Genomic DNA, 25,879 nt, shown 5'->3' with positions numbered 1-25,879 from the left:
CATATTGAGTGCAGCATTTTCACAGCATCATCTTTCAGGATTTGAAATAGCTCAACTGGAATTCTGTCACCTCCAATAGCTTTGTTCATAGTGATGCTTCCTAAGGCCCACTTGACTTCATATTCCAGGATGTCTGGCTCTAGGTCAGTGATCACATCATCATGATTATCTGGGTCATGAAGATCTTTTTTGTACAGTTCTGTGTATTCTTGCCAGCTCTTCTTAATATCTTCTGCTTCTGTTAGGTCCATACCATTTCTGTCCTTTATCGAGCCCATCTTTGCATGAAATGTTCCCTTGGTATCTCTGATTTTCTTGAAGAGATCTCTAGTCTTTCCCATTCTGTTGTTTTCCTCTATTTCTTTGCACTGATCGCTGAGGAAGGCTTTCTTATCTCTTCTTGGTATTCTTTGGAACTCTGCCTTCAGATGCTTATATCTTTCCTTTTCTCCTCTGCTTTTCGCTTCTCTTCTTTTCACAGCTATTTGTAAGGCCTCCCCAGACAGCCATTTTGCTTTTTTGCATTTCTTTTCCATAGGGATGGTCTTGATCCCTGTCTCCTGTACAATGTCACAAACCTCTGTCCATAGTTCATCAGGCACTCTATCTATCAGATCTAGTCCCTTAAATCTATTTCTCACTTCCACTGTATAATCATAAGGGATTTGATTTAGGTCATACCTAAATGGTCTAGTGGTTTTCCCTACTTTCTTCAATTTAAGTCTGAATTTGGCAATAAGGAGCTCATGATCTGAGCCACAGTCAGCTCCCGGTCTTATTTTTGTTGACTGTAAAGAGCTTCTCCATCTTTGGCTGCAAAGAATATAATCAATCTGATTTCGGTGTTGACCATCTCATGATGTCCATGTGTAGAGTCTTCTCTTGTGTTGTTGGAAGACGGTGTTTGCTATGACCAGTGTGTTCTCTTGGCAAAACTCTATTAGCCTTTGCCCTGCTTCATTCTGTATTCCAAGGCCAAATTTGCCTGTTACTCCAGGTGTTTCTTGACTTCCTACTTTTGCATTCCAGTCCCCTATAATGAAAAGGACATCTTTTTTGGGTGTTAGTTCTAAAAGGTCTTGTAGGTCTTCATAGAACCATTCAACTTCAGCTTCTTCAGGTTATTGGTTGGGGCATAGACTTGGATTACTGTGATATTGAATGGTTTGCCTTGGAAATGAACAGAGATCATTCTGTCATTTTTGAGATTGCATCCAAGTACTGCATTTCAGACTCTTTTGTTGACCATGATGGCTACTCCATTTCTTCTAAGGGATTCCTGCCTGCAGTAGTAGATATAATAGTCATCTGAGTTAAACTCACCCATTCCAGTCCATTTTAGTTCACCGATTCCTAGAATGTCAACGTTCACTCTTGCCATCTCCTACTTGACCACTTCCAATTTGCCTTGATTCATGGACCTGACATTCCAGGTTCCTATGCAATATTGCTCTTTACAGCATCGGACCTTGCTTCTATCACCAGTCACATCCACAACTGGGTATTGTTTTTGCTGTGGCTCCATCCCTTCATTCTTTCTGGAGTTATTTCTCCACTGATCTCCAGTAGCATATTGGGCAGCTACCAACTTGGGGAATTCCTCTTTCAGTATCCTATCATTTTGCCTTTTCATACTGTTCATGGGGTTCTCAAGGCAAGAATACTGAAGTGGTTTGCCATTCCCTTCTCCAGTGGACCACATTCTGTCAGACCTCTCCACCATGAGCCTCCCGTCTTGGGTGGCCCCACAGGGCATGGCTTAGTTTCATTGATTAGACAAGGCTGTGGTCCTAGTGTGATTAGATTGCCTAGTTGTCTGTGAGTATGGTTTCATTGTGTCTGCCCTCTGATGCCCTCTTGCAACACTTACTGTCTTACTTGGGTTTCTCTTACCTTGGACGTGGGGTATCTCCCTGATAAGAGTGGCCAAAGGTCCATATAGTCGAGGCTATGGTCTTCCCAGTGGCCACATGCAGTTGTGCACGCTGGACTGTAAAGAAGGCAGAGCACTAAAGAATTGATGCCTTCAAACTGTGGTGCCGTAGAAGACTCCTAAGAGTCCCTTGGACAGCAAGGAGATCAAACTAGTTAATCTTAAGGGAAATCAACCCTGAATACTCATTGGAAGGACTGATGCCAAAGCTGAAGTTCCAGAATTTTAGTCACTTGATTCGAACAGCCAGCTCATTGGAAAAGTCCCTGAAATTAGGAAAGATTGAGGACAGAAGGAGAAGAGGGCGTGTAAGGATGAGATGGTTGGATGGCATCACCGATGCAATGGACATGAACTTGGGCAAACTTTGGGAGATGGTGAAGGACTGGGAGGACTAGTGTGCTACGATCCGTGGGGTCACAAAGAGTTGGACACAACCTGGCAAATAAACAACACCAACAGGGCCTAGTCCAGTAATAGCTCATTGAATGGCCTATCAACGAAATTCTGACCTGAGAATGAGCATTCCTAGTACCAGGGGACAAACTATTCATGAAATGCCTCCTGAACTGTGGTTGAAGTTGAAATCAAAAGGGAAGGAATTGTAAAATAAAGAATGTTGCCCACCATCCAGTTCTACAGGAATTGAGTCATTAGTCACAATAGTCACTGACCTACAACACACCCTGAAATGGTGAAGATTGGGAGGAGGCACTTTGTGCTCTAGGAACACTGGCAGAAATGGCCCTCAGGTAGATATTTTCAGGAGAAATTTTTATGAACCCAGTTTTTTTTATCTTCCCATACTTGGAAATGCACTAAAACCATTAACTAAGATATTCGTTCCTCAGGAAGAGCAGTAACTTTCTCCCAAGACGTGTGTTTGGTTGCCTGTGCGTGTGTGCTAAGTCCCTTCAGTTGTGTCTGACCCTTTGTGACCCCATGGACTGCAGCCCATCAGGCTCCTCTGTCCATGGGATTCTCCAGGCAAGAATACTGGAGTGGGTTGCCATGCCCTCCTCCAGGGGATGCCAACCCAGGGATTGAACCTGCTTCTCTTATGTCTCCTGCATTGGCAGGTGGGTTCTTTACCACTAGGGCTGTGTAGGAAGCCTGTAACCTGTAACCTTTTCTCAAAATCACACCCTCATCTCTTCACAACAGTTCTCAGAGCTCAGGTTGACTGGAATAAAATTTTCCATTTCTTTCTTAGATTGGCCATTGTTTAATTTTTTTAGTCAATAATCCCTTTTTTTTTAATATATTTAACATTTTTTCTGTTTTATTTTTTCAACTACAAAACATTATCTTTGGGGCTTCTTGGTGATCCAATGGCTAAGACTCCACCCTCCCAATGCAGAGGGCCCAGGTTAGATCCCTAATCAGGGAACTAGATCCTACATGCTAAGACCCTGTGCAGCTAAATAACGTTCTTTAAAAACAAACAAACAAATGTTATCTTTCTACACATTTGTGTTTAGGTGTGTAAATGCATCCAAAAGAGGGAAGGTTTACACACTAGAATGACACAGGGATGGGAAAGCTCATTTGTGCTATGTATCTGTACCATTTAAATTTTTTATGAGAATGAATAATTGAGTCATGCAAAATCAAATTTAAAAGGATGAATCTTGAGACTTCACTGGTAGTCCAGTGATTGAGACTCTGAGCTTCCACTGCAGGGGATGTGGGTTCAATCCCTGGTTGGGGAACCAAGATCCCACATGCAGTGGAGCAACTAAGCCTGCATACGCAACTCCTGAACCTGCATGCCGCAACTAGAGAGTCCTTGCGAAAGATCCTATATGCTGCAACTAAGACCTGACACAGCCAAACAACTATTTTTAAATAGATAAGTAAAAGAATGAATTTTAAGGCTGCCTTCTGTCTGAAACACGCATACATAAAATTGAACTAAATCAAGTGGCAGTGATTGGACGAGGGGTTGCCTCAAGGTTCCAGTGAGATAACGAGGTCCTAAGTCTGTGTCTGACACATAGGAGAACCCCAGAGAAGAGTTCTCACTGTTATCATCATTAGTACATGGGCTGGCTGGACTGATAACTGCTTTGCAGGAAGTCCCTTGTCAGATATAAGGTCCCACAGGAGGTGCTGAGTCATGGCTGAGCTAATGCCAATCAGTTGCCAAATCTTTTCCCTTAGGCCTAGGGAACCTCCTGAGGTGGGTAGCTGGGGCTTCAAGAAACAAGACCTTTGTCCAGGCTGCCTGTCTGCCCAACCACTTCGGGACAGCTCCCTAGTACCAGCACCATCGACCAGAAGCCGAGGGCAAAGATGCTCTTCTCTGCCACTCACTATCTGCACTGATTTCCAAGCTTTGGGTTCAATGATGCCAAAGGGCATTGGAGTTACTCAAGTCCCAGTGTGGGAGGCTCCTCTCAAACCCAGCGACCAGGGCTGATCAGCTTCATGGGCTTGTAACTAGAGCAGTTATACTGGGTCCCCAGGCTCAGAAGGATCTTGGGCTTGGTTTAGGTTCGGCTACCACAGTCTTGAAATTCTCGGTAATTTCTAAAAAATGGGTCCTGCATCTTCTTTTTGCACTGCGCCTTACACAATATGCATCTGGTTCTGAGACTTTCCTGATGGTACAGTGATTAAGACACACCCTTCCACTGCATGTGAAATGGGTTTGATCCCTGGTCTGGGAAATTAAGATTCCAGATACTGTGGGGTGAAGCTGGAAAAAAAAAAAAAAAAGATTTCTGCAGTTGGTCCCATTGAGGATCTTCTTGTTTGGATTTATTTCCTTAAAGTGGAGACCTCAGAATATCGAGTTTGTGGCTTAACCCACACAGTTGCAGAAAAGTCCCATCTTTTCACAGAATAATATGCACTTGGGTTCCATTCAGTAAGTTATTGAGTTCCTACTAAATGCTGGACATTGTGCCAGGAAGGAGAGAGAGAGAGATAAAAAGACATGGGACCAACTCTTAAGAAGCCCACAGTCTAAAATGATAGAGACCATGTTGCCAGTGGAATAGAGATGGGAATGAAATAGTAGCTATCTTAGCCTAGGAGTCAGAGAGGGCTTCCTGGAGGAAGTGATGGTTATATGATGCATTATGGAATGAGTAGGAGTTAGCCCTATAAATTGAAGAAAGTAGGGAAAACCACTAGATCATTCAGGTATGACCTAAATCACATCCCTTATGATTATACAGTAGAAGTGAGAAATAGATTTAAGGGACTAGATCTGATAGAGTGCCTGATGAACTATGGACAGAGGTTTGTGACATTGTACAGGAGACAGGGATCAAGACCATCCCTATGGAAAAGAAATGCAAAAAAGCAAAATGGCTGTCTGGGGAGGCCTTACAAATAGCTGTGAAAAGAAGAGAAGCGAAAAGCAGAGGAGAAAAGGAAAGATATAAGCATCTGAAGGCAGAGTTCCAAAGAATACCAAGAAGAGATAAGAAAGCCTTCCTCAGCAATCAATGCAAAGAAATAGAGGAAAACAACAGAATGGGAAAGACTAGAGATCTCTTCAAGAAAATCAGAGATACCAAGGGAACATTTTGTACAAAGATGGGCTCGATAAAGGACAGAAATGGTATGGACCTAACAGAAGCAGAAGATATTAAGAAGAGCTGGCAAGAATACATGGAAGAACTGTACAAAAAAGATGTTCACGACCCAGATAATCACAATGGTGTGATCACTCACCTAGAGCCAGACATCCTGGAATGTGAAGTCAAGTGGGCCTTAGAAAGCATCACTACAAACAAAGCTAGAGGAGGTGAAGGAATTCCAGTTGAGCTATTTCAAATCCTGAAAGATGATGCTGTGAAAGTTCTGCACTCAATATACCAGCACATTTGGAAAACGCAGCAGTGGCCACAGGACTGGAAAAGGTCAGTTTTCATTCCAATCCCAAAGAAAGGCAATGCCAAAGAATGCTCAAACTACCGCACAATTGTACTCATCTCACACGCTAGTAAAGTAATGCTCAAAATTCTCCAAGCCAGGCTTCAGAAATATGTGAACCGTGAACTTCCTGATGTTCAAGCTGGTTTTAGAAAAGGCAGAGGAACCAGAGATCAAATTGCCAACATCCGCTGGATCATGGAAAAAGCAAGAGAGTTCCAGAAAAACATCTATTTCTGCATTATTGACTATGCCAAAGCCTTTGACTGTGTGGATCACAATAAAGTGTGGAAAATTCTGAAAGAGATGGGAATACCAGAGCACCTGATCTGCCTCTTGAGAAATCTGTATGCAGGTCAGGAAGCAACAGTTAGAACTGGACATGGAACAACAGACTGGTTCCAAATCTGGAAAGGAGTACGTCAGGGCTGTATATATATTGTCACCCTGCTTATTTACCTTATATGCAGAGTACATCATGAGAAACGCTGGACTGGAAGAAACACAAGCTGGAATCAAGATTGCCGGGAGAAATATCAATAACCTCAGATATACAGATAACACAACCCTTATGGCAGAAAGTGAAGAGGAACTAAAAAGCCTCTTGATGAAAGTAAAAGAGGAGAGTGAAAAAGTTGACTCAGCATTCAGAAAAGGAATATCATGGCATCTGGTCCCACCACCTCATGGGAAATAGATGGGGAAACAGTGGAAACAGAGTCAGACTTTATTTTTTGGGCTCCAAAATCACTGCAGATGGTGATTGCAGCCATGAAATTAAAAGACACTTACTCCTTGGAAGTAAAGTTATGACCAACCTAGACAGCATATTTCAAAGCAGAAACATTACTTTGCCAACAAAGGCCCGTCTAGTCAAGGCTATGGTTTTTCCAGTGGTCACGTATGGATGTGAGAGTTGGACTGTGAAGAAAGCTGAGCGCCAAAGAATTGATGCTTTCGAACTGTGGTGTTGGAGAAGACTCTTGAGAGTCCCTTGGACTGCAAGGAGATCCAACCAGTCCATTCTGAAGGAGATCAGCCCTGGGATTTCTTTGGAAGGAATGATGCTAAAGCTGAAACTCCAGTACTTTGGCCACCTCATGTGAAGAGTTGACTCATTGGAAAAGACTCTGATGCTGGGAGGGATTGGGGGCAGGAGGAGAAGGGGATGACAGAGGATGAGATGGCTGGATGGCATCACTGACTCAATGGACGTGAATTTGAGTGAACTCCAGGAGTTGGTGATGGACAGGGAGGCCTGGCATGCTGTGATTCGTGGGGTCGAAGAGAGTCAGACACGACTGAGTGACTGAACTGAACTGAAGGCGGTGGGAGGTAGGTATACAATCTGAGCTCTGAGAATAACGTAATAGCCTGTTGAGGAGGCAATGCAAGGTTTATGCAAGATCAACATTCTATTTAGATGACACCTTCACTTATAGACACAAAGGTGTATTTATTAAAATAAATACATACATCTTACAATACATAATGACCACTATTTTACATATATAAAATACACATTACTTCGTGGGTTATTTCCTCCAATGAATTCGGGAAAATAACACCAGTTTTAGTTTGATTTCCCTGTAACTCCAGTGCCTAGTAAATGTTTAGACAACCAGTCAATCAGCAAATATTTATTCAGTGACTACTTGTGCCAGGTACTATTTTAGGTGCTGGGAAATTCAGCCATGAATGGAGACAAGTGCCTACCATCATGAAACTGACATTCCGGAGCAGTTAGTACACATTTTGGAATTAAGGGAGGGGGGAATAATGCTTTTATCTGAGTCAGCAATACAATTTCAGAAGAGGAGTGAGAGGGTCATTTTTGAGTTTTAGTTGAACAACAAAGAAATATATATATATATATATATATATATATATATATATATATATATATAATTTGCAGAATTCCCTGGTTGTCCAGTAGTTAGGACTCCTTGCTTCCACTGCAGGGGGACACCTGTTCCACTCTTGGTCGGGGAACTATCCCACATGCCTTGGGGCATGGCCAAAAAAAAAAAAAAGAGAGGAGAGAGAGAGAGATCTTTTCTGTTGAAAAGAATTCAAGCTCAGGCAAGGAGTAGCAGCAACCTCAAGTATGAGTCAGGCATACAAGAACTGAGACAGAGCCTTGGGTGTTAAGAGCACTGCTGGAGAGGGTGTGGAGAAAAGGGAACCCTCTTACACTGCTGGTGGGAATGCAAACTAGTACAGCCACTGTGGAGAACAGTGTGGAGATTCCTTAAAAAAACTGGAAATAGAACTGCCTTATGATCCAGCAATCCCACTGCTGGGCATACACACTGAGGAAACCAGAAGGGAAAGAGACACGTGTACCCCAATGTTCATCGCAGCACTGTTTATAATAGCCAGGACATGGAAGCAACCTAGATGTCCATCAGCAGATGAATGGATAAGAAAGCTGTGGTACATATACACAATGGAGTATTACTCAGCCATTAAAAAGAATACATTTGAATCAGTTCTAATGAGGTGGATGAAACTGGAGCCTATTATACAGAGTGAAGTAAGCCAGAAAGAAAAACACCAATACAGTATACTGACGCATATATATGAAATTTAGAAAGATGCTAACAATAACCCTGTGTACGAGACAGCAAAAGAGACACTGATGTATAAAACAGTCTTATGGACTCTGTTGCAGAGGGAGAGGGTGGGAAAATTTGGGAGAATGGCATTGAAACATGTATAATATCATGTATGAAACAAGTTGCCAGTCCAGGTTCGATGCACGATACTGGATGCTTGGGGCTAGTGCACTGGGACGACCCAGAGGGATGGTAAGGGGAGGCGGGAGGGAGGAGGGTTCAGGATGGGGAACACATGTATACCTGTGGCGGATTCATTTTGATATTTGGCAAAACTAATACAATTTGTAAAGTTTAAAAATAAAATAAAATTAAAAAAAAAAGAGTCACGAATATAGATTTGTCTTTGGGCGACACCCATATCTCAAAGATCAGATGTTCATGCAAAATAAAGATTATTTAGTTACTCATTTTTGCTTGGCGCAGCCGTCACCACCAGCATTCGCCTATGCAGTGCATTTCGGTCAGACCTGATTTACGCAAATTCGGTTTACGTAGGCTTCGGGCCGGCGGCTCCAGACCTTCGGCCGAGTTCGCCCGAGTCGGGACGAACCATCTGTGCCTGCGGAGGGGGGTGGCGTGTCCGCTTCGCGCAGTGAGGGCCCGGACGGCGAGGATTCGGAAGCAACCCAGCCTGGGGTCCCTTCATGCAGGGTGTCTGGGAAAGCATGGCTTTGCCAGGTTGCCACTGGAGCTGAGGGCGAGGGTCGGCGCCACATGTAGGGTTGCATCCCCCCTCCGCCGTGGACTCGGCTGCAGCCTCACGGGTCCCCAGTTCCCGGACCGTTTCACACCTAGGCCTCCACTGGGAGGTACAGCTGGTCTGGAGGGCCCGGGAAAGGGTTGCGGGTAGGACCCGGAGCCAGTCCTAGGGGACGGGGGTGGCGGAGTCCCTCTATTTCCCGGCCGAACCGCCCCCTGGGGCCTACGCGACGCGCGCGCCCTTTCGCCCACTCTACGCCTCTCACTGCCCCTAGACTTCTCGGGACCACACCTTCCGCTCCCGCTCACATGGCGGACAAGAAGCTGGTGGTGGTGTTTGGAGCCACAGGTAAGCGAAACCCCAAAAGGAGGCGCTGGACCCCTTACCCAGGACAGCCCGGGGGTCCGGCCGGCCCCGCCCCCCAGCGCTAGGGGCGCCACCCTGCGCAGGCCTCCCATGCAGGTTCCACCCTGCAGGTCTTTCTGATTCTCCGCAGGTGCCCAGGGAGGCTCAGTGGCCCGGACACTCCTGGAAGATGGGACATTTAGGGTCCGAGTGGTGACCCGGGACCCTGGGCAGAGGGCAGCGAAGCAGCTGAGGCTGCAAGGTGCAGAGGTAGTGCAGGGAGACCAGGATGACGAGGCCAGCATGGAGCTGGCCCTGAGCGGGGCTCACGCCACCTTCATTGTGACCAACTACTGGGAGAACTGCAGCCAGGAGCAGGAGGTCAAGCAGGTGAGGCCAGGCCGCTGGGCGTCAGGAGGCCAGGGCAGGAGCCAGGCATCTTCAAAGAGCTCCCAGGTCTCTCTGCTGGCCCTTGCAGGGCAGCTCTGACTTGTCAGAGAGGGGCTGCCCCCTGCCTGTGACGACGGACACTGCAGCCTTTCCCCTCTTCCATGCAGCCCTCCTAGACTTTGATAAGGGCAGGAGGTGGCTTCTTCATCCAATGACTTAAGATATCACCATACTGTTCACCCTTTTGAAGTGAACAGTTCAGTGTTTTTTCACACGTTTGTAAAGTTGTGCCGCCATCACCACTACTAATTCCAGAACATTTAATCACCCCCAAAGGAAAACACCATAGCTGGTGGCAGCCCTTCCCCATTCTCCCCTCCCCAGGCCGAGGCAACCACAATCTGCTTTATGTCATCCAGTGACTTCACATTTTTCTTAACAACTGTGCTGACCCATAATTTTCTTAAAAGGTACACATTTTAATTGTACAGTTTGATGAAATTTGAAGATAAATATACCCATATAACTGACTTCCCGGGTGGCGCTAGTGGTAGAGAACCCACCTGCCAGTGCAGGACACATAAGAGACATGGGTTCAGTCCCTGAGTTAGGAAGATCCTCTGGAGGAGGGCATGGCAACCCACTCCAGTATTCTTGCCTGGAGAATCCCACGGACAGAAGAGACTGGAGGGCTACAGTCTACAGGGTCGCAAAGAGTGGGACCCAGTTGAAGCCACTTAGCACACACACAGCACACATACGCATGGAACTAACGTTCTAATCAAAATATGGTGAGGGACAGGGAAGCCTGGCGTGCTGCAGTTCATGGGGTCGCAAGAGTCCGACACAGCTTGGCGACTGAACAACAACAATCAAAGCATAACACATCACCATCATTCCCCAAATCTGCCAGGTCCCTTTTAGATGTTTCACGTTTCTCTTTATTCTGTTTTCCACCCAGCTTCTCTTTGGTCGGTGGCGTTGAGCCCAGGCTGCTGTGGGAGGGATGTGAGACAAACATGCATCTTTTTAAAAATCCCCTGGAAGGTGGAGACACTTGCAGCGGGCCTGTCACATAGCAGGCGCTTGGGTGTTTGTAGAAGGTATGACTGGTGCAGCCAGGGTTCCAGGGCTGAGACCGCTGGCCATCGGCTTTCAGTCCTGCCTCGTCCACAGCTCCCACCGCCTTGGCTGTGGACGTGACTTCCCTGAGCTGGTCTGTGTTTCCTCCCATGGAAAGGGGAGCTTTATTGGACCACTTTGGTCCATAAAGGGAAGCTGGACTGGACCCCTGGTCTCTTTGTTTTTAACCTTGAGCCTTCAGTTGCTGTCGTACCTGGAAGCCCATCTCAGAGAGTGGACAAAGACAGCTTTTCTGGTTCATGCAGATCCCGTCAACCTGACCGCCTGCACCATGACAAATGACCACAAGCCAGGTGGCTTAAAACAACAGGAATTCATTCTCTCCCAGCTCTGAAGTCCAGGAGTCCAACAGCAAGGTGTTGGCCCTGCCCTGTCTGGAGGCTTGCCTCTTCCAGTCTGGTGGTGTTGGCTCTCCATGTGGTCACGTCACTCTGGGCTCTGCCTCTGTCTTCACGCAGCCTTTCCTCTTCTCCCTGTCTCCTCTTCCATCTCTCATAAGGACAACTTGTCATTGGGTTGAGGGCCCACCAGGGTAATCCAGGATGATCTCAAGTTTTTTAACTTAAAAAATATCTTTGGAGACCCTTTCCCAAACGATGTGACATTCCCAGGTTCTGGCGGATGGGAGGTGGACATATCTCTTGGGAGGCCACCATCCAGCGCCCTACACAGCCTTATGCACCAGGTGGTCTGTCCCCATTTAACCGAGGAGGCAGAGCAGTTAGACCCTTTGTCCTGGAAGGCACAGCCAGGGCGCTGCAGAGCCAGTCCGGATCCCAGGTGGCGTGTTTTGTGTGCTCAACAGCTGAGCCATAGCGCTTCCCTAGGGGACGGCTGGGGCTCTGCAAGGAAGACAGCACAGCATGGGGACAAGATGCTGTCTGAGCACAGGCAGAGACGGGAAGCCTCTGTGCGCCCCCTCCCAGGTGGCACACGGTGGACTTCGGCCCAGTACCCTGGAAGGTGGGACAACCTGGATGATCTGGAGAAGGGGTGCTAAGGCTGTTGGCTGGTGGGAGGCTTATAATCCTGGGGTAGAGGATGTGATGCTGTGGGAGCTGCACAGGAAAGGGGGAACCTTATCAGAGGGGTTAGTGGCCTGTGGCTCTTGGCACAGTGGCCTCTGGGGGGAGAGCCAGGGCCACGATGGGGACACACACCCTTCCTCTGAGCTTTGTGGTTTCTCCTTTCCTGCCCACTCGCCCGCCAGGGAAAGCTGCTGGCTGATCTGGCCAAGCGCCTGGGCCTGCGCTACGTGGTCTACAGCGGCCTGGAGAACATCAAGAAGCTAACGGCGGGGAGACTGACAGCGGGACACTTTGACGGCAAAGGGGAGGTGGAAGAGTATTTCCGGGACATCGGCGTCCCCATGACCAGTGTGCGGCTGCCCTGCTATTTTGAGAACCTCCTTTCCTACTTCCTGCCCCAGAAAGCCCCGGATGGAAGGAGCTACTTGCTGAGTGAGTGTGTTCCCTCGGGCGTCTGCTGGCACCATGCAGAGCCACGGTGGCCCAGAGAGCGGGCTTGTCCTCCGAGGGCTCCAGGTCTGAGCCCCAGCCCTCTCACAATAGACCCATGACCCTGTTGGGCGTCCGTGTCCTGTCCCATGAGACGGGCATGGCCCAGACTTCCCCAGGGAAGATCTGCCCAGTGCGGGGATACTGTGCTGTGTCTTTCGGAGAGCTTTGCAGAAACAAGCGTGGTTCTTGTTTCTGCTTCATCAGTGAGGAGAGGGTTTGGAGGGCTAGGTCCAGTTGTAGACTTCCCAGGGGTAGGAAAGCACTTTCTTCTCAGTGCCTATCTCCAAATCTCTAAGCAGCTTGGAGGGCACCGTGTCCAACCTGTGTCCTGCCGCCGGCGGGGCAGTGCAGGAGGCTCGGCAGGCAGAGCAGGAGGGGTCAGCACCCTCCCCTGGCTCCTCACCTCTGCACGATCCCTGCTCACCCTCCCTGGGCCTGGCACCCCAACACCACCCTTTACAGTTTGCAGAGCCATCGTCAAGTCACCTGTGTTCCATCACTGAGCTGGAGTTCATCCCCACAGGCTCCTGGGTGGTCTGAATGGGCAGCCGTGGAAACTTTACAGGCAGGGCCTGAGAGCTCTAGGTGCCTCATCTAGACAGAGCTCTGCTTCTTCCTCCTGAAAGCCACACCGCGGCCGGTAGAGTCACTCATTAACACGTTTATCAGCACCCACCCACCATGTTGCTCTGGGCTCGGCCCTGGCCTTGGCCACCCGAGCTTTCTTGCTGGCATTTACATCCTCCGTGGGCGTCCACGTCAGGAACTGGGGTTTGCACCCATTCTTGGGCAGAGCGCCTTTCAAAGCCCCTTGCTCTCCTTCTGCTTGTTCCTGTCCCAGGCCCGACGGGTGGCAGGCCTGGAGTTCTCCCCGGCCAGGCTCCCAGGATTTGAACAGCCTGCCAGTGGCAGAGCTCCGTCATGTCCTGTTTCCTGACTCAGTTCTGCTGCTGACCCTGAGGTGTCTGAGTTAGGCCAGGTGCTGACCTGTGCGCCAACCAGCTGGTGGAGACCGACCCCTCAAGAGACACAGGCCAGCACATCCCTCTCCCCCTCCCAGGCTTGCCCATGGGTGACGTGCCCATAGACGGCATGTCCGTGGCCGACCTGGGTCCCGTGGTGCTCAGCTTGCTAAAGACACCAGAGGAGTACGTCGGCAGGAACATCGGGCTCAGCACCTGCAGGCACACGGTGGAGGAGTACGCCGCCCTGCTCACCAAGCACACTGGCAAGGCAGTGCGCGACGCCAAGGTGAGAGGCCTGGCGGGAACGCGGTAGCCCCATCCGAGGGGCTTTGCGGGTAGCAGGGGAGTGGCATCCTGGGCTGCCCCACGCTCTGAGCATCACAAAGCCAAGTTCATCCTCAGAGAATGCTGACGTGCTGTCCTCAGGAGTGAAGTGTGGCTGCCGAGTGAGATGTCTGGCTCTGGCAGAGGGCCAAGTGGCAAGAAAGGGCTCCAGGAAGAGGGCCCAGCAGGGGCCAAAGCAAGGAGGGAGAGCACGGGGTGTCTTGGACTGCTTGGCGGAGGGGATGGAGGCTGCAGTAGGCCCCATCCGGCCCCTTCCCTCACCTACCCTGTCCTGTCCAGACCCCTGGGTTTGTTGTTTCTAATCATTTTGAGAGTCTGGGATACTCAGAGTCATTAAATGACAGAAACCTCCCACAGAGCCCCCTAGACGCAAGCAGAGCAGTAAAGAGGGGAGAGACCAGGGCAGGACACGTTTTGGGCTCACATTTTGCTCCCAGCCCTTAACACCCACCTGTGTATGACCAGAGGCCCAGCCCCTGGCCCCTCTCTGCCTCGGTTTCTTCATCTGTAAAGTGGGTATACGGAGGGTATCCTGTCCTCAGGCTACTGTGAAGAATGAACGGAATAATGATGTAGACGCTCCCTTGGCACAATGAACGTTCTACAAAACGTGCACTAAAGGGCTGTGTATTACTATCTAAACAACGAAAGCCTGAGGCAGCCATGGAGGGTTTGGGAGCCAAGGAGTTAAGGTTCAGTTTGGTCAAGAAAGGGGAACAACAGCTTTGGTGTTTTGAGCAACAAAGTGACAGAAGCAGAGTTCTGATATGGAAGGGACTGAGATGTCTGCACCTCGTGATCTTGGAAGAACTGGATATACATTGCCCTGCAACAGTGGTTTTTGAAGTTTCATCTTTTTAGCATCAACAGTCTTCAGATGAATTCAGGGGGACAGAGTAGGGACTGAGGTACGACGCCCCTCTGCTTGCAGACAAGCCCTGAGGACTACGAGAAGCTTGGCTTCCCTGGTGCCCGGGATCTGGCCAACATGTTCCGTTTCTATGCCCTGAAACCCGACCGCAACATCGAACTGACCCTGAGGCTCAACCCCAAGGCCAGGAGGCTGGACCAGTGGCTAGAGCAGTACAAAGAGGACTTCGCAGGGCTGTGACCCTGCCCACCTCTCAACCCCGTCTCGGGGGCTGGGGGTGCGGTCACAGTGACCCTCTCTCGTGTTACAAGAAAGTTTATTTTTTAAATAAAGCCCATTGTTCTCACAGATGGCTTCCAAAAGAAAAGCGCTTTGTTTCATGGTTTGGGGTTGGGGTGGCAGATGCTAGGGCACCAAGGCCATGAAAATTCCAATAGGAAGCGTCAAGTGCCCAGCCAAGTGTGGGGGGCCAAGAGCACCCCCTGCCCCCGGCCCTGCAGCCAGGGACGTCTGACACCCCTGTACGCACACTATTCCACCCCAGAACATCCGGTCATCTCCGTGTTCCTTCTGAGTTTCAGGGTGGGAAGACCAGCCCCTTCTTCCTCTCCCTTCACCTGCCTCCTGGGCCCCTGGGTGCAGCAGCCTCGAGATGTGGTGATCTCAAAACATGCTGGTAAGAAAGAAACCCCTGAAGGGACGTGAGAGAGCTGTGGACCCCAGGGCACGAGAACTTAGCCCTATGGAGAAGAGGTGATGCTGTCCACAGCACAGGCAGGGAGGGGAAACCAGGGACGTGACCACCCAGCCCTGCTCGGTGGGCAGAGCCCCCCAGGCATCTGGACGGCTTCCCTCTCCTGCTCACTATAGAGAAGAGAAGCGAAGGCCCGGAGGACACAGCCGGCGGGGAGACTGGTGTCTCTGTGGGCTTGCAGGACGTCCACTGCGGTCTCTACCCTGCTCTGGCCTTGGGACCTGCAGAGGCACTGAAAGGATAGCAGGGCTGCCAAATTCATTCGACCTGTTGATTCATAAGCACTTCTTCAACAACTTATCCAGCGTGCTGGACCCTAAATACAGTGTTAACCAGGAAAGTTATGCACTGTGTCTTGAGTCTGGTTTAGCAGGAGAGCCACATATCAGTGTGCAGGACGACTGCAGACCGACATCAGGCTGCAGAGAGCAGGGGGTGATGAACACTGGAGGGCCCACTTTAGGGGCACAGGGACAGCCTGAGGGAGCAGCCTCCCAGGAGGGTAGGAAGGAGCAGACGTGATGACATGGGCTTCCAAGCCCACCCGTATCAGCAGGAGAACCCAACAAGTCATCCGTGTCCAGCCCTGTGATGCCCAAGTACCCCAGGCCCTCTGGAGGGGAGACTTACCTGCTGGAACCCTGACTCATGATATCGGGATCCAGGAGTGGCCCTTGGTCGGCACGAAGCCTGGGGAGAGCCCACCACGCCGGCTCCAGGGTGAGCTGCAGGGAGCTGAGGGCAGGCTCCAGCTGGTGCTGGCCGTTTTACCAGGCCTCTTGGGGTGGGTTGCTCACTTGGTGCCCCCTGGCTGGGCTGCTGTGAAGACTATATGGGGGAACTGGGGAGAAGCAGCGTCTAACTCCCCGGGCCCCTTGTGGTCAGGCCTCGCAAGCCTCCAGTGCCTTCCCCTGTCCGCCCTCCTCCCAGCACTTCAGCAAGTGCTCACCTCCCAGCCACAAAGGCCCAGCGGCCTAGGGACACTCTCTTGTGTTTCTAAATGGCTCAGCTCATGCTCCAGCCCCACCTCAGGCTGCAGAGGGGTCGGGAGACAGATCTCAGGAGCCAGCTGTGGGAATGAGCCAAACCCAGTCCATCCAGGCCTCGAGGGGGACCCGAACCTACAAATGCTGCCCCGCCACCTTCTGACCATCGGAGGGAAGAATGCCTTGGCACAGCCGTGAAGATGTCTCACTGGAAAGAAAATCCACTTTCCCCTTTCCAAGTCTAGACTGCTAGTTTCAAAAAACATGGCTTTGGTTGACTTCTCTAGGAAGAAGACCTGAGCTGCCAAGAGAGACGTGATCGAGCCCTCCACCACCGTACCCTGGGGTCTCAGATCCTGCCCAGCCCACACTGAGTCCACAGCAGGTGCTTGGCAAACTTCTGTTCAACGGAGGAAGAGACTAGAGACTGGCAGGAAGTCGCTGAGCCTCATTCTTGCCCACCAAGTCTTCCCAGCCTCTTCACCCAATCCAGCAAGTGCCCACCCCCGCCTCCACTACAGCCTGCTCAGCCCAGAACCCCGGGGCAGGGCAGAGTCATGTGCTTGGGGCCCACTCCAGCCACCATAGCCCAGACGAAGACTGCAATACACACAAAATACCTTAATATTCCTCTGAAAACAACGGAGAAAACAAAAGTATCTAGTGATGGCAGTGGTGACGCTCAGGGACCTAAGGAGGCCACACCGCAGGTGTTTTGAGGAGTGGGCTCCCAGAGTAAAAGCGACATGCTGGATCCTAGAACGTTCGTTCAGATCAGCACATCACTGCAGGATAAGCTCCCTGCTCCAGGTTAGGAGGGTCGGTGCCTGTCAGAGCGACACCTGTCCCTCGGTGGGGTTGATGCTGAGGAAAGCCACCTCCAGCCACCCCCAGGAAGGCCAGCAGACGTGGGGTGGCCTGACAGGCAGGTGAGCACCCGCTGCTGGGCCACCTGCAGAGAGCTGTCCAAACTCTTTCAAAGAAGAGATGACCACAATTCAGGTTTTAAATATCTCTTTGCAGTAGATAATCTTATTTACATTGATACAGAATCATTTTACATTCTTAGAGCAGACACTAGCAGATGCTTTATTTTAGTAAATTATGGGGGGGAAACAGAAAGCACACTAATCAGAAGGATTCTCCATTAGCCTGTCTTGCCACAGCGGGGGGATCTGGAAACACAGGGGAACCTGCACGTCCCAGGAGCCAAGGCTGGGAAATGGTGCTTGGTCTGATTGGATGCTGGAGAACCTTCGATTGCCGAGACCACGCTCTCCTCTGAACAAACACTCGTACGGGAAAAGACAATGATTCTCAGCATTGAATAATTTAAACACACGTCTGAAAACAAGTCAGTGGTGAGTGGTGAGACCAAGGCCCTGATAGCAGCGGGGCAGGGCTGGGGTTGAGAGGCCCTCAGTCAGCCCCAGGCCACGCCGGCTGCGGTCCAGCAGAAGGGCAGGAGCCCCGCTTACGCGTGCCTTAGAACAACACAACTCAGCTGTTGGGGACAGGGCCACCCCGTCCGTCCTGACGGAGATCACAGCCCATGTGATCAAGAGTGGCCTCTGCAGGGACTGTCCTCTAGGTGTCACCCCAGGCCCCAGGCCCCCAGGTTCCAGCTGCTCAGTACCTTTGGGAATTAAAACCAACTCCAGCTGAAGGGTGGGTGACACCAGTGGGGCGTGTGCCCCAGGTTCCCGGAAAGGACAACCTGTCAGGAAAGACTCATTCTGGAACGTCCCGGAGGTTTGCTGAGAGGGAAATCAATCACGTCACAACTTGGTGCAGCTTAAGGCTTCATTTTCAAGCTGTAAGCATGGCCTTTAATTCTTTAACCACATTCAGTTCCAAATTAAGAGTTTCAGCTTTGCAGGAAGTGTCCAGCCGTCTGACTTTGCCAGAGCCTGAAGAGGCCAAGTTACCTACCCACAGACAGGAAACTACCAGCCCTGAGGCCGGCCATGCCTGACTGCCCAGGGTCTGTCCCGTCCGCAGTGACCTTCCATGAAGAGCTGCGTGGTCACGTGAGTTTGCTGTTGCCAAGGCGGTCCGGAGGCCTCTGCAGGCAGGGGCTCAGTGCTGCCATGGGGAATCCTCCTGCGTCCAAGGTGCCTGGCCACGAGGAGGTGCTGCTGCTCCCTGCCTAGTTCCCAGTGGACCGTTTTCCTGAGCCAAGACACAAACGGGTACAGTTCACTGGCCTCGCAGGAAGGACACGCCCTGCTGGTGAACCTCCGTGGTCCCCAGGAAGGAGCCCCAACATCCGGGACCAGCACAAGTGAAAGGTGAGTCCCGAGACACCATGCTGAGCAAGCAGGACTCCCGTCACCGCCCCGCCCCGCCCCACACTAAAGCTGACACTGCCTAGACGTCCCAGGCAGGACGGGGCGGGGCTGGAGAGATCTGAGTTCTAGGCCTGGCCCTGCTGTGACCTGCCCTCTGTGACTACGGGCAACCTGGTTCCCACCACGGTGGGATGCAGTGCCCCCGGGAGCTGGTGGAAGGAGGGCTGGGGGGCTCCAGGAGTGGTTCAGCCCTGCACTACCGGCTAGCTCCCCTTGGGCTGAGGCTGGGCTCACACCATGCCTGAGATGGGAACCTCTTCACCTCTGGGGGTGGGGGGATGATACTGGCTAAAATGAGGGAAAACAGGGATTCATTAGTTCAGAGGGGCATGAAGGGGAGGAACCTCAGGGATTTTCCTACCTCGGCTGGGATATCAGGAGGTAAACATTCTCTTAAGTTTGGAAAGGAATCCCTCCTTGTCCTCCCCAGCCTCAGGCCTAGCCTTGCCTCCCGCGGAGCTATCCATGGTGCTGCCACCTGGGCATAAACAGCGGAGAGAACTGGGGTCAAGGGTGCAGATCTCCTCGCAGCCCACCCCAGGCCCCGTCTGGCCACCCAGGGCTTGCACTCCAAGAGCCACCAAGCGCCACCCCGAGAGGAGAGGTGGCTGTATCAGGCTGTCCAGGGTTGTCCCATTCATCAGATGACTCAGCACTTAGAGCATCCCAACTGCTCCCCAAGTCACTGGCCCTCGAGAGGAAAACAAGGAACAGAAAAGGACAACAGGCAGCTGTCCCACCTTAAGAACCATAACAGAAAAACAGCCAGTGCCAATGCCTTCCAGGCCAGGCTACATGGCGTCCATACCTCATTCAATCCTTACGATAACCTTACAGGTAAATTCCAGATAAAAGAAACAAAAACCAGAGGCACAAAGGGGTTAGGTGGCATGACTAAGGTCACAGAGCAAATAAACGAGCAGGAGGTCTGAGTTCAGACCCAAGCAGTCAGACACCAAAGCCCAGGCTCTGAAAAGGTGAAGAGCATGTGCCGAGAGCCACCAACCAGCTTCCACACCCGGCCAGTGCGCACGGACCATCTCCAGGGCACCCGGGACCCCAGGACATGTGCACTGCTCATCTGGGACGGGGCAGCCAAGGGCCCCGCGTGTCACCGGGCAAACACCTGGCTCCAAATGCCCCAAGATGGGGTGGCCGCCCTTCAGTTTCCAGAGGGGCCGTGAGAGCCCCTCTGCACAAACACGTCACAAGGCAAGAGGACCAAGAGAATTAGTGCACGTCGACGTGCAGGGGGATGTATGTCAAGGACAGTGTGTAGAGGGGACAAAATGCCCATGTCCCCAAGATCTCAGTCTCAGACGTCTTTGTCGGTGAGAGGCCCACAGCTTTGGGCAGCAGGCCTCCGGAAGAGGTGGGGAAGGTAATCCATGGCTCTTTACAAGGTGATGAATAGCCAGGTAACGCGCATTCCACGAATCTGCACCACCTTTTCCTCCACAGGCACAAGCTCCTAGTGTCATAAGCAAGCCTGGCACTTACTTGGGGGTTCAGTGCCTGCTGGCCTCCCCGCTCACACTGTAAGCTGGGCAGGGCAGGGACCCCGTCTCTCTGGTCATCACTTCTGAGCACATGGCAAATGCTTGGTGACCATCAGTGCGAGAAACAGAAGCCAACAGGACTCCAGGGTGACATCTGAGGACCGGACCCACCCTACAGGCAGAGGTGCGGGGTCTACACGCACAGTCTGACTACCTGAGCTGACTACACGCTCAGAGCCAGCAGAGCGCCTCTTGTTCCACTAAAATGTCTTTTTCCTCATCTTCCTCTTGCCTCCACCCTGCCTAAATAAAGGGGCTCAACAGTCAATGGCATCAGCTCATCAGAGAAGAGACCGCAGGTGGATCCAAGCTCTGGAAGAGGTTCCTGCACGACAGCTAAATGGACGTAAGGGGTCGTCGCAGGAGTTACCGACGGCCCACAAGCACAAACAACGAGCCATGCTGTCTCTACACCCAAAAGGCCACTTGGTAACCTCAGAGTGCCCCAGGCCCCCGGCTCGCTGCGGTGTTTCTGCTTCTCAGGCTGGGAACAAAGCCAGGGTCAGCCATTATTAAGGTTTTCAGCAGGGGCTACAGAGAACAAAAATAAACAAGCGATACTAAACCCACCAAAAACGTTTAGGTTGTTTTCCTACATAGTGGTAACTTTTCCAAATGCCTTCCCGATACCTTTCCCGTGGTGAAAGCAAAGACACCCAGGAATCAGTCTGCATCTGCAGTGACTATCTCCACGGGCACTTGGGGGCTATTAAGTGATACGCTAGCCCAAGAACCACTGATGACTGCAGGCAACTGCTTCCAGTGTAACTTTAACAGCAGAGATTCAGGCTCTACTGAGTAAGCAGGATGCACCTTAGTACAGACGTCGGGAAAGGTTGTTGTGTGCACCGGTGTGTCCTCACACATGGACGGCAAAAAGAACTTTCTTCACAGTAACAAGAGGCTTAACCACACCCAGGCTGCGGACTGACCGACATTGCATTCCAGTGCTAAGATTCTTAAAAGCCATTTAAAGAATTATATCTGGGAGCCAAATTTCCCACTGAATACAATTCTGAAATGACAATGGAAGTGAGTGGAAAAAAAAAATAATTCAGGACACTCATTTCACTTTATGAACTCTTCACAAACACATGCAACACATATGTTAACATTATGATATATTCAGCAAAATTATGTCAATAGAAATTTAAAACAAAGAACTGGCAAAGTGTTTGGCACATAAGAGCCTCCCAATAAATCTCAGCTGAACGCGGGGAGAGGGAATGAGCTAACAGGATAAGAACCATGGACGTTACTCAGAAGCCGATTGCAGGATCAACTCCCAATCTGAGCTCTCAGGAAGGGGCTTGATAACAACTGGTGGATAATACCCGACATGCAAACAGTGAACAAGGCCCAGGGTCTCACTCAGAGCTCAGTCAGGAAGACCTTGAGTTCCCCTGGGGGAGGGGCACATGGCTGAAAGCTGGTTGCAGAGCAAATCTCGCATGCTCTGTGACTGTGGCAATGTTTGGGACCCAGGAAAAAAACCTAGAGGTGCATAAGTAGAGTTATGTGGAAGAATCATCCCCACTTCTTTTTAGTCCAAGGGATAGTAATAAGAAAATATGAAAAAGTCTATGAACCAAACCACTACAGTAAGTGCTCACTTTATGCCCAGTTGGCCACAGATAGAATCTGTGGCAGCTGTTTTTTCACAGAGGACTTGGTCCCCTGGATTTAGGGGAGCTTGGCCAACTCCAAGCAAAGGCTGTTGCCACTAGGACCCCCAGGCCTGTCCCAGGGCTCCCAGACCAAGACCCCACCCTCAGCTCTGATCACCTGCTCTGACTGTACACTAATCTAATACCATTCAAGTTCCAAGAAGGTGAGAGAAAATTCAGGACCCAGACAAAAACAAAGTGATGCAACCAGGAGCCAACACGTTGGGCAACAGAAGCCAACTCACCCTCAGCATGGCCTGTCCCAGCCCAGGAGGAGGCCCAACCGACAGGGAACAGCGTTTCCTCGGCATAACACCCCATCCCAGCAGAGCACCCCATCCTAGCAGAGCACCCCATCCCAGCAGAGCACCTCATCTGGGCAAAGCACCCCCATCCTGAGGGACGAGGGCTATAGTCACAGTGCCTGTAGCTAAAGCTTCTGCCTGTGGTCAGAGTTGGGGGAACATGGCTACTCACCAATCACCAATATTTAACTGCACTCTATAGATGTTTAAGCTCAGAGTAAACAAGGCATTTTGTTTGTTCACGGCCCTAGAAGCTCAGAGTTTAGACCTGCTGCACACAGGCAGATCTGGGGTTGTTAAGCCTGTAGCAGCTGCTGTTTACAGGACACTCTGAAATCCAGGGAAAGCCACCTGGGTGAGGAAGACATGCATCTTCTCCTTTAGTGGCTACAAGCTAGAGCTGGAAGAATCTAGCTAGTGAAAGATCTCATGCAGGAATGAGATGGAAGAATCTAGCTGGTGGAAGATCTCATGCAGGAATGAGCCCAAGGTCACAGGGCAAGTGGCAGAACCAAGGCTAGAACTCAGGAGAGCAGTCCTAAGACACAGAGATGCTCCCTGGAGGGAAGCGTCACAGAACTCACTGACCTCGGCCAGCAGCACGTGCACAGAGGATGAGGGCCAGAGCGGGGGGCCAGCTTTCCCGAGTGTGGCGGTCCCGCGCCACTCTGCCCAACACTCAGCCCCTCTCTTACTGCTGGGCCCTCTGGAGACTCCAGGAGGATTCCCCAGTGGAAACCCCAACATGTTTCCAAACCATCTGCCCTCCCAGGTACTGAGGGGCTCCCACGGGCCGCAGGGCTGTCTCACCAGTGCTTGTGTTGGTGACGCCGTTCACCGTCCCCTCCACGTTGGTCTCGTCCTCGGCGTAGCTCAGGATCAGGCTCTGCTGCCGGCTTGTCAGTCTCCTGTGGACCGAGCGCAGTCAGTATCCAAGCGGCTCCCCTGGGCAGCTCTTCAAAAGGATGTGGACGTGGCCGGTCCCCATGCAGCATGTGGGAAAGGCAGGACCCTCGACCCAGGCACTGGGCACACCCTGAACCCAAGAGCCCACACCCTTAAAGCTTCTGTAAAGTAAACCTCTTCAACTACCCTGAGTTGTTCTAAACAACTGCCACTGTGGCCATGGTAAACAGTTTACCAGAGGGATGAAAAGCTGTTACAAGTGTGTGTGTCAGAAATTATCTAATTAAAGAGAGTGCTGGAAATCCAGCCCACTGAGAGGAGTTGGCAAGCCCTGCTCCAGATGTCTACAGCTCCCCCTAGGACTTTTCTCCTGAAGGCCAGACACGATACCTGCCGCCAGCTGGTTCTAGATCATCTCTCAGATAGAGGGCGACCCGAGAGTGATAATAATAAAACCAACAGCAGCAATAATAGCTAACTGCTCCCTATGGGTTATTCATTTCATCTCCCAGCAACTCAGCGAGGTCGAACTTTTTTATCATGTCCGCTTTCAGAAGGAGCACCTGGGCAGGACAGACTTAGCGGGAGAAGTAACCTGCCTAAGCCTCAGTGCTTACAGCAGAAGTGCCACACAGGCCGGGCGGTCGGGCTCAGCACCTGCCTGGCAGGTGAGAAGTCCTTGACCGGCTCCTGCTGGTGCTGGAAGCTGCAGAGAGTGGGTGGACCTCATCACACCAGGAGGCACTTACTTTGGAACTCTGATCTTGATGTGAATGTAGTGGTCTCCATAGCCATAACTGTTAATCCGCGGGATGCCCTTCCCACTCATCCGAATCTTCTGATCTGACTGAGTCCCAGGGGGGATCTATAAAGAAAGGAACCTCAGGTTTTCCTCCACCTCCACCCAAATGAAAACATCTCACGACATGAAGACAATCTTACTCCCGAAAAGAACTCCATTCAGGTTTCTAGATAAAACCCACCAAACACCACACAGAAACTGGCTAGGCTGGGTCCACCCTGAGCAGAGCCTGTGATGGGCTTGGGGGCCAGGAGTCTGGGGTGGCGAGCCCACAGCAGGAGGAAAGGAGCTCAGGGAGTAGGACCTGGGAGGAAGCAGAGCCAACCTGGGGCGCCACTGAAGCTGCTGCCAAGCCCGCCAGGATGGACACGGCCCAGGAGCTGCTTCCCGGCCAAGTCACACCCAAGGCGTGGCCCACACTCCTCCTGCCTTCCGCCAGGTTGTTCCCAGGTTTCAGCCATTTCCCGTTTTAGAAAGAAAAGAGCAGTGAGAATGTGCTTGCACTCTTACCGTCACATTGATGGTCTCGTACAGGCCCTGCGTTCTGGCGGTGCCCCCGAGGATGGCCTGAGCTATGGAGATAAAGAGGTCCGAGTGGATGTCTGCACCGTCCCTCCGGAACACAGGGCTTTTCTGCACCTACGACCAAGCACGGGAGGGTTACCAACGCTCAGAGAAGTCCTTCTGGAGAGCAGACCACAGCCGCGGCTCAGCGTGCAGCATCCAGGGAGACAGGGTACTTTCACCAAAGCGCCCACCTCCCCCAGGCTCCGGGAGTTACAGGGCAGCTTCTTCCTTCACTGCAATGCCACAGTGTCCTCTCAGATGAAGCTATTCAAGTCTTGAGGGAAATAAAACTAAATTTTGAAAATTAAAAAAAATATAAAAATCTTACTTTACTAGAGACACAGATTAATACAGTCTACAAAGGAAGAAAGGGTTTACTTTCCAGAGTCTTTGGTACAAGCTACCTTCAAGTCAGACTAGCAGCACTGGAATGATTCTGATTTTATAAGCACTGTTTTTTTTATCTCAAAGACATTCTTTGTCTTCCAGTGATTTCTTCTTTTCTTCTCTACTATCAGCTGGGAACAATCTGAATTCTCTATCAAACCTTCTTCATAGACTGGCTTCCAGACTGAGACCTTTCTCTTCAATTTCTCAGTCTTAAAGATTCACCCTTTACATTATTTTTGTCTTTGTTTTAAACTATGAAATATTTCACACATATGTAAATCAGCACAAGTAATTAGCACACGCTGTACACACAACCCTGCTTAGGTCACAGAAGACCAGGACACAGGTGACTTCTCCCCCTCCTGCTCACCCCTCCACAGTAGCTGCTACATTTAGTCTTTATCTTTCCTAGGAGCGTCTGTTTACCTTTTCTACATGTCCCTAAACAATACATGACACCACCTCGCGTGGTTTGAAACTACACAGATGACCTCATTCCTCGGCCTGCAGCCCGCTCACTCCCTGTCTGTAACCGAGAGCTACCAGGGCGTCTCACGCCAACATGTGTGTCTCCAGCTTCTGCTCCTAGGTGCCCACAGTGCAGCCCCCTCGCCATCTCCTCCCGAAGGCAGCAGGCCACTGGCAGTGCTCACAGTTGTAGACGAGGCTGGCACACACCTTGCCTCCGCCTGCCGCACCGCCTCAGGGACATGCCTGGTGGAATCAGTGGCAGAGGTGCCACTTCCTCTGTTAGCCTTGCCTCAGAAAACTTTGCCTGCACGTCACATGTAAATCTGTAGCTCTGGCACCTACTGTCCCCATGAACAATTCAATACATCAATAAAAAATAAAAGATGTTTTCTGTATTTTT

General features: G+C 50.9%; 2 protein-coding genes across 6 annotated transcripts in view; one reads left to right on the top strand and one right to left on the bottom strand.

The window, feature by feature from the left end:
- Positions 1-8,872: 8,872 nt before the first annotated feature.
- NMRAL1 (NmrA like redox sensor 1) lies at positions 8,873-15,069 on the top strand. Of its 3 annotated transcripts, none has more exons than XM_061402473.1 (6): positions 9,040-9,288; positions 9,417-9,490; positions 9,639-9,877; positions 12,231-12,480; positions 13,601-13,791; positions 14,782-15,069. In XM_061402473.1, exons 2-6 carry the CDS (start codon positions 9,451-9,453, stop codon positions 14,959-14,961), a joined length of 900 nt encoding a protein of 299 aa, XP_061258457.1. In that variant the 5' UTR covers positions 9,040-9,288; positions 9,417-9,450; the 3' UTR covers positions 14,962-15,069. The 3 variants fall into 3 exon arrangements, with proteins under 3 accessions (XP_061258458.1, XP_061258457.1, XP_061258459.1); XM_061402475.1 differs by having other exon boundaries at positions 9,160-9,251; XM_061402474.1 differs by lacking the exon at positions 9,639-9,877 and having other exon boundaries at positions 8,873-9,251.
- Positions 15,070-17,458: 2,389 nt separating this feature from the next.
- DNAJA3 (DnaJ heat shock protein family (Hsp40) member A3) overlaps positions 17,459-25,879 on the bottom strand; it is a 31,327-nt gene continuing 22,906 nt past the window's right edge. Inside the window, exons 8-12 of one of the 3 annotated variants that reach the window (XM_061402470.1) lie at positions 24,562-24,690; positions 23,999-24,114; positions 23,154-23,251; positions 19,174-19,290; positions 18,544-18,633 (exon numbers count right to left, since the gene is read on the bottom strand). In XM_061402470.1, the coding sequence (XP_061258454.1) occupies positions 19,187-19,290; positions 23,154-23,251; positions 23,999-24,114; positions 24,562-24,690 (447 nt within the window). In that variant the 3' untranslated portion in view covers positions 18,544-18,633; positions 19,174-19,186. Of the gene's footprint in view, positions 18,634-19,172; positions 19,291-23,153; positions 23,252-23,998; positions 24,115-24,561; positions 24,691-25,879 lie in introns of those variants that run through there. The other 2 variants (XM_061402472.1, XM_061402471.1) reach the window with 2 other exon arrangements.

The sequence above is a fragment of the Bos javanicus genome, chromosome 25 (genome assembly GCF_032452875.1).
Source record: "Bos javanicus breed banteng chromosome 25, ARS-OSU_banteng_1.0, whole genome shotgun sequence".
Taxonomy (NCBI): Eukaryota; Metazoa; Chordata; class Mammalia; order Artiodactyla; family Bovidae; genus Bos; species Bos javanicus.
This window is presented reverse-complemented; position numbering and strand designations above follow the sequence as displayed.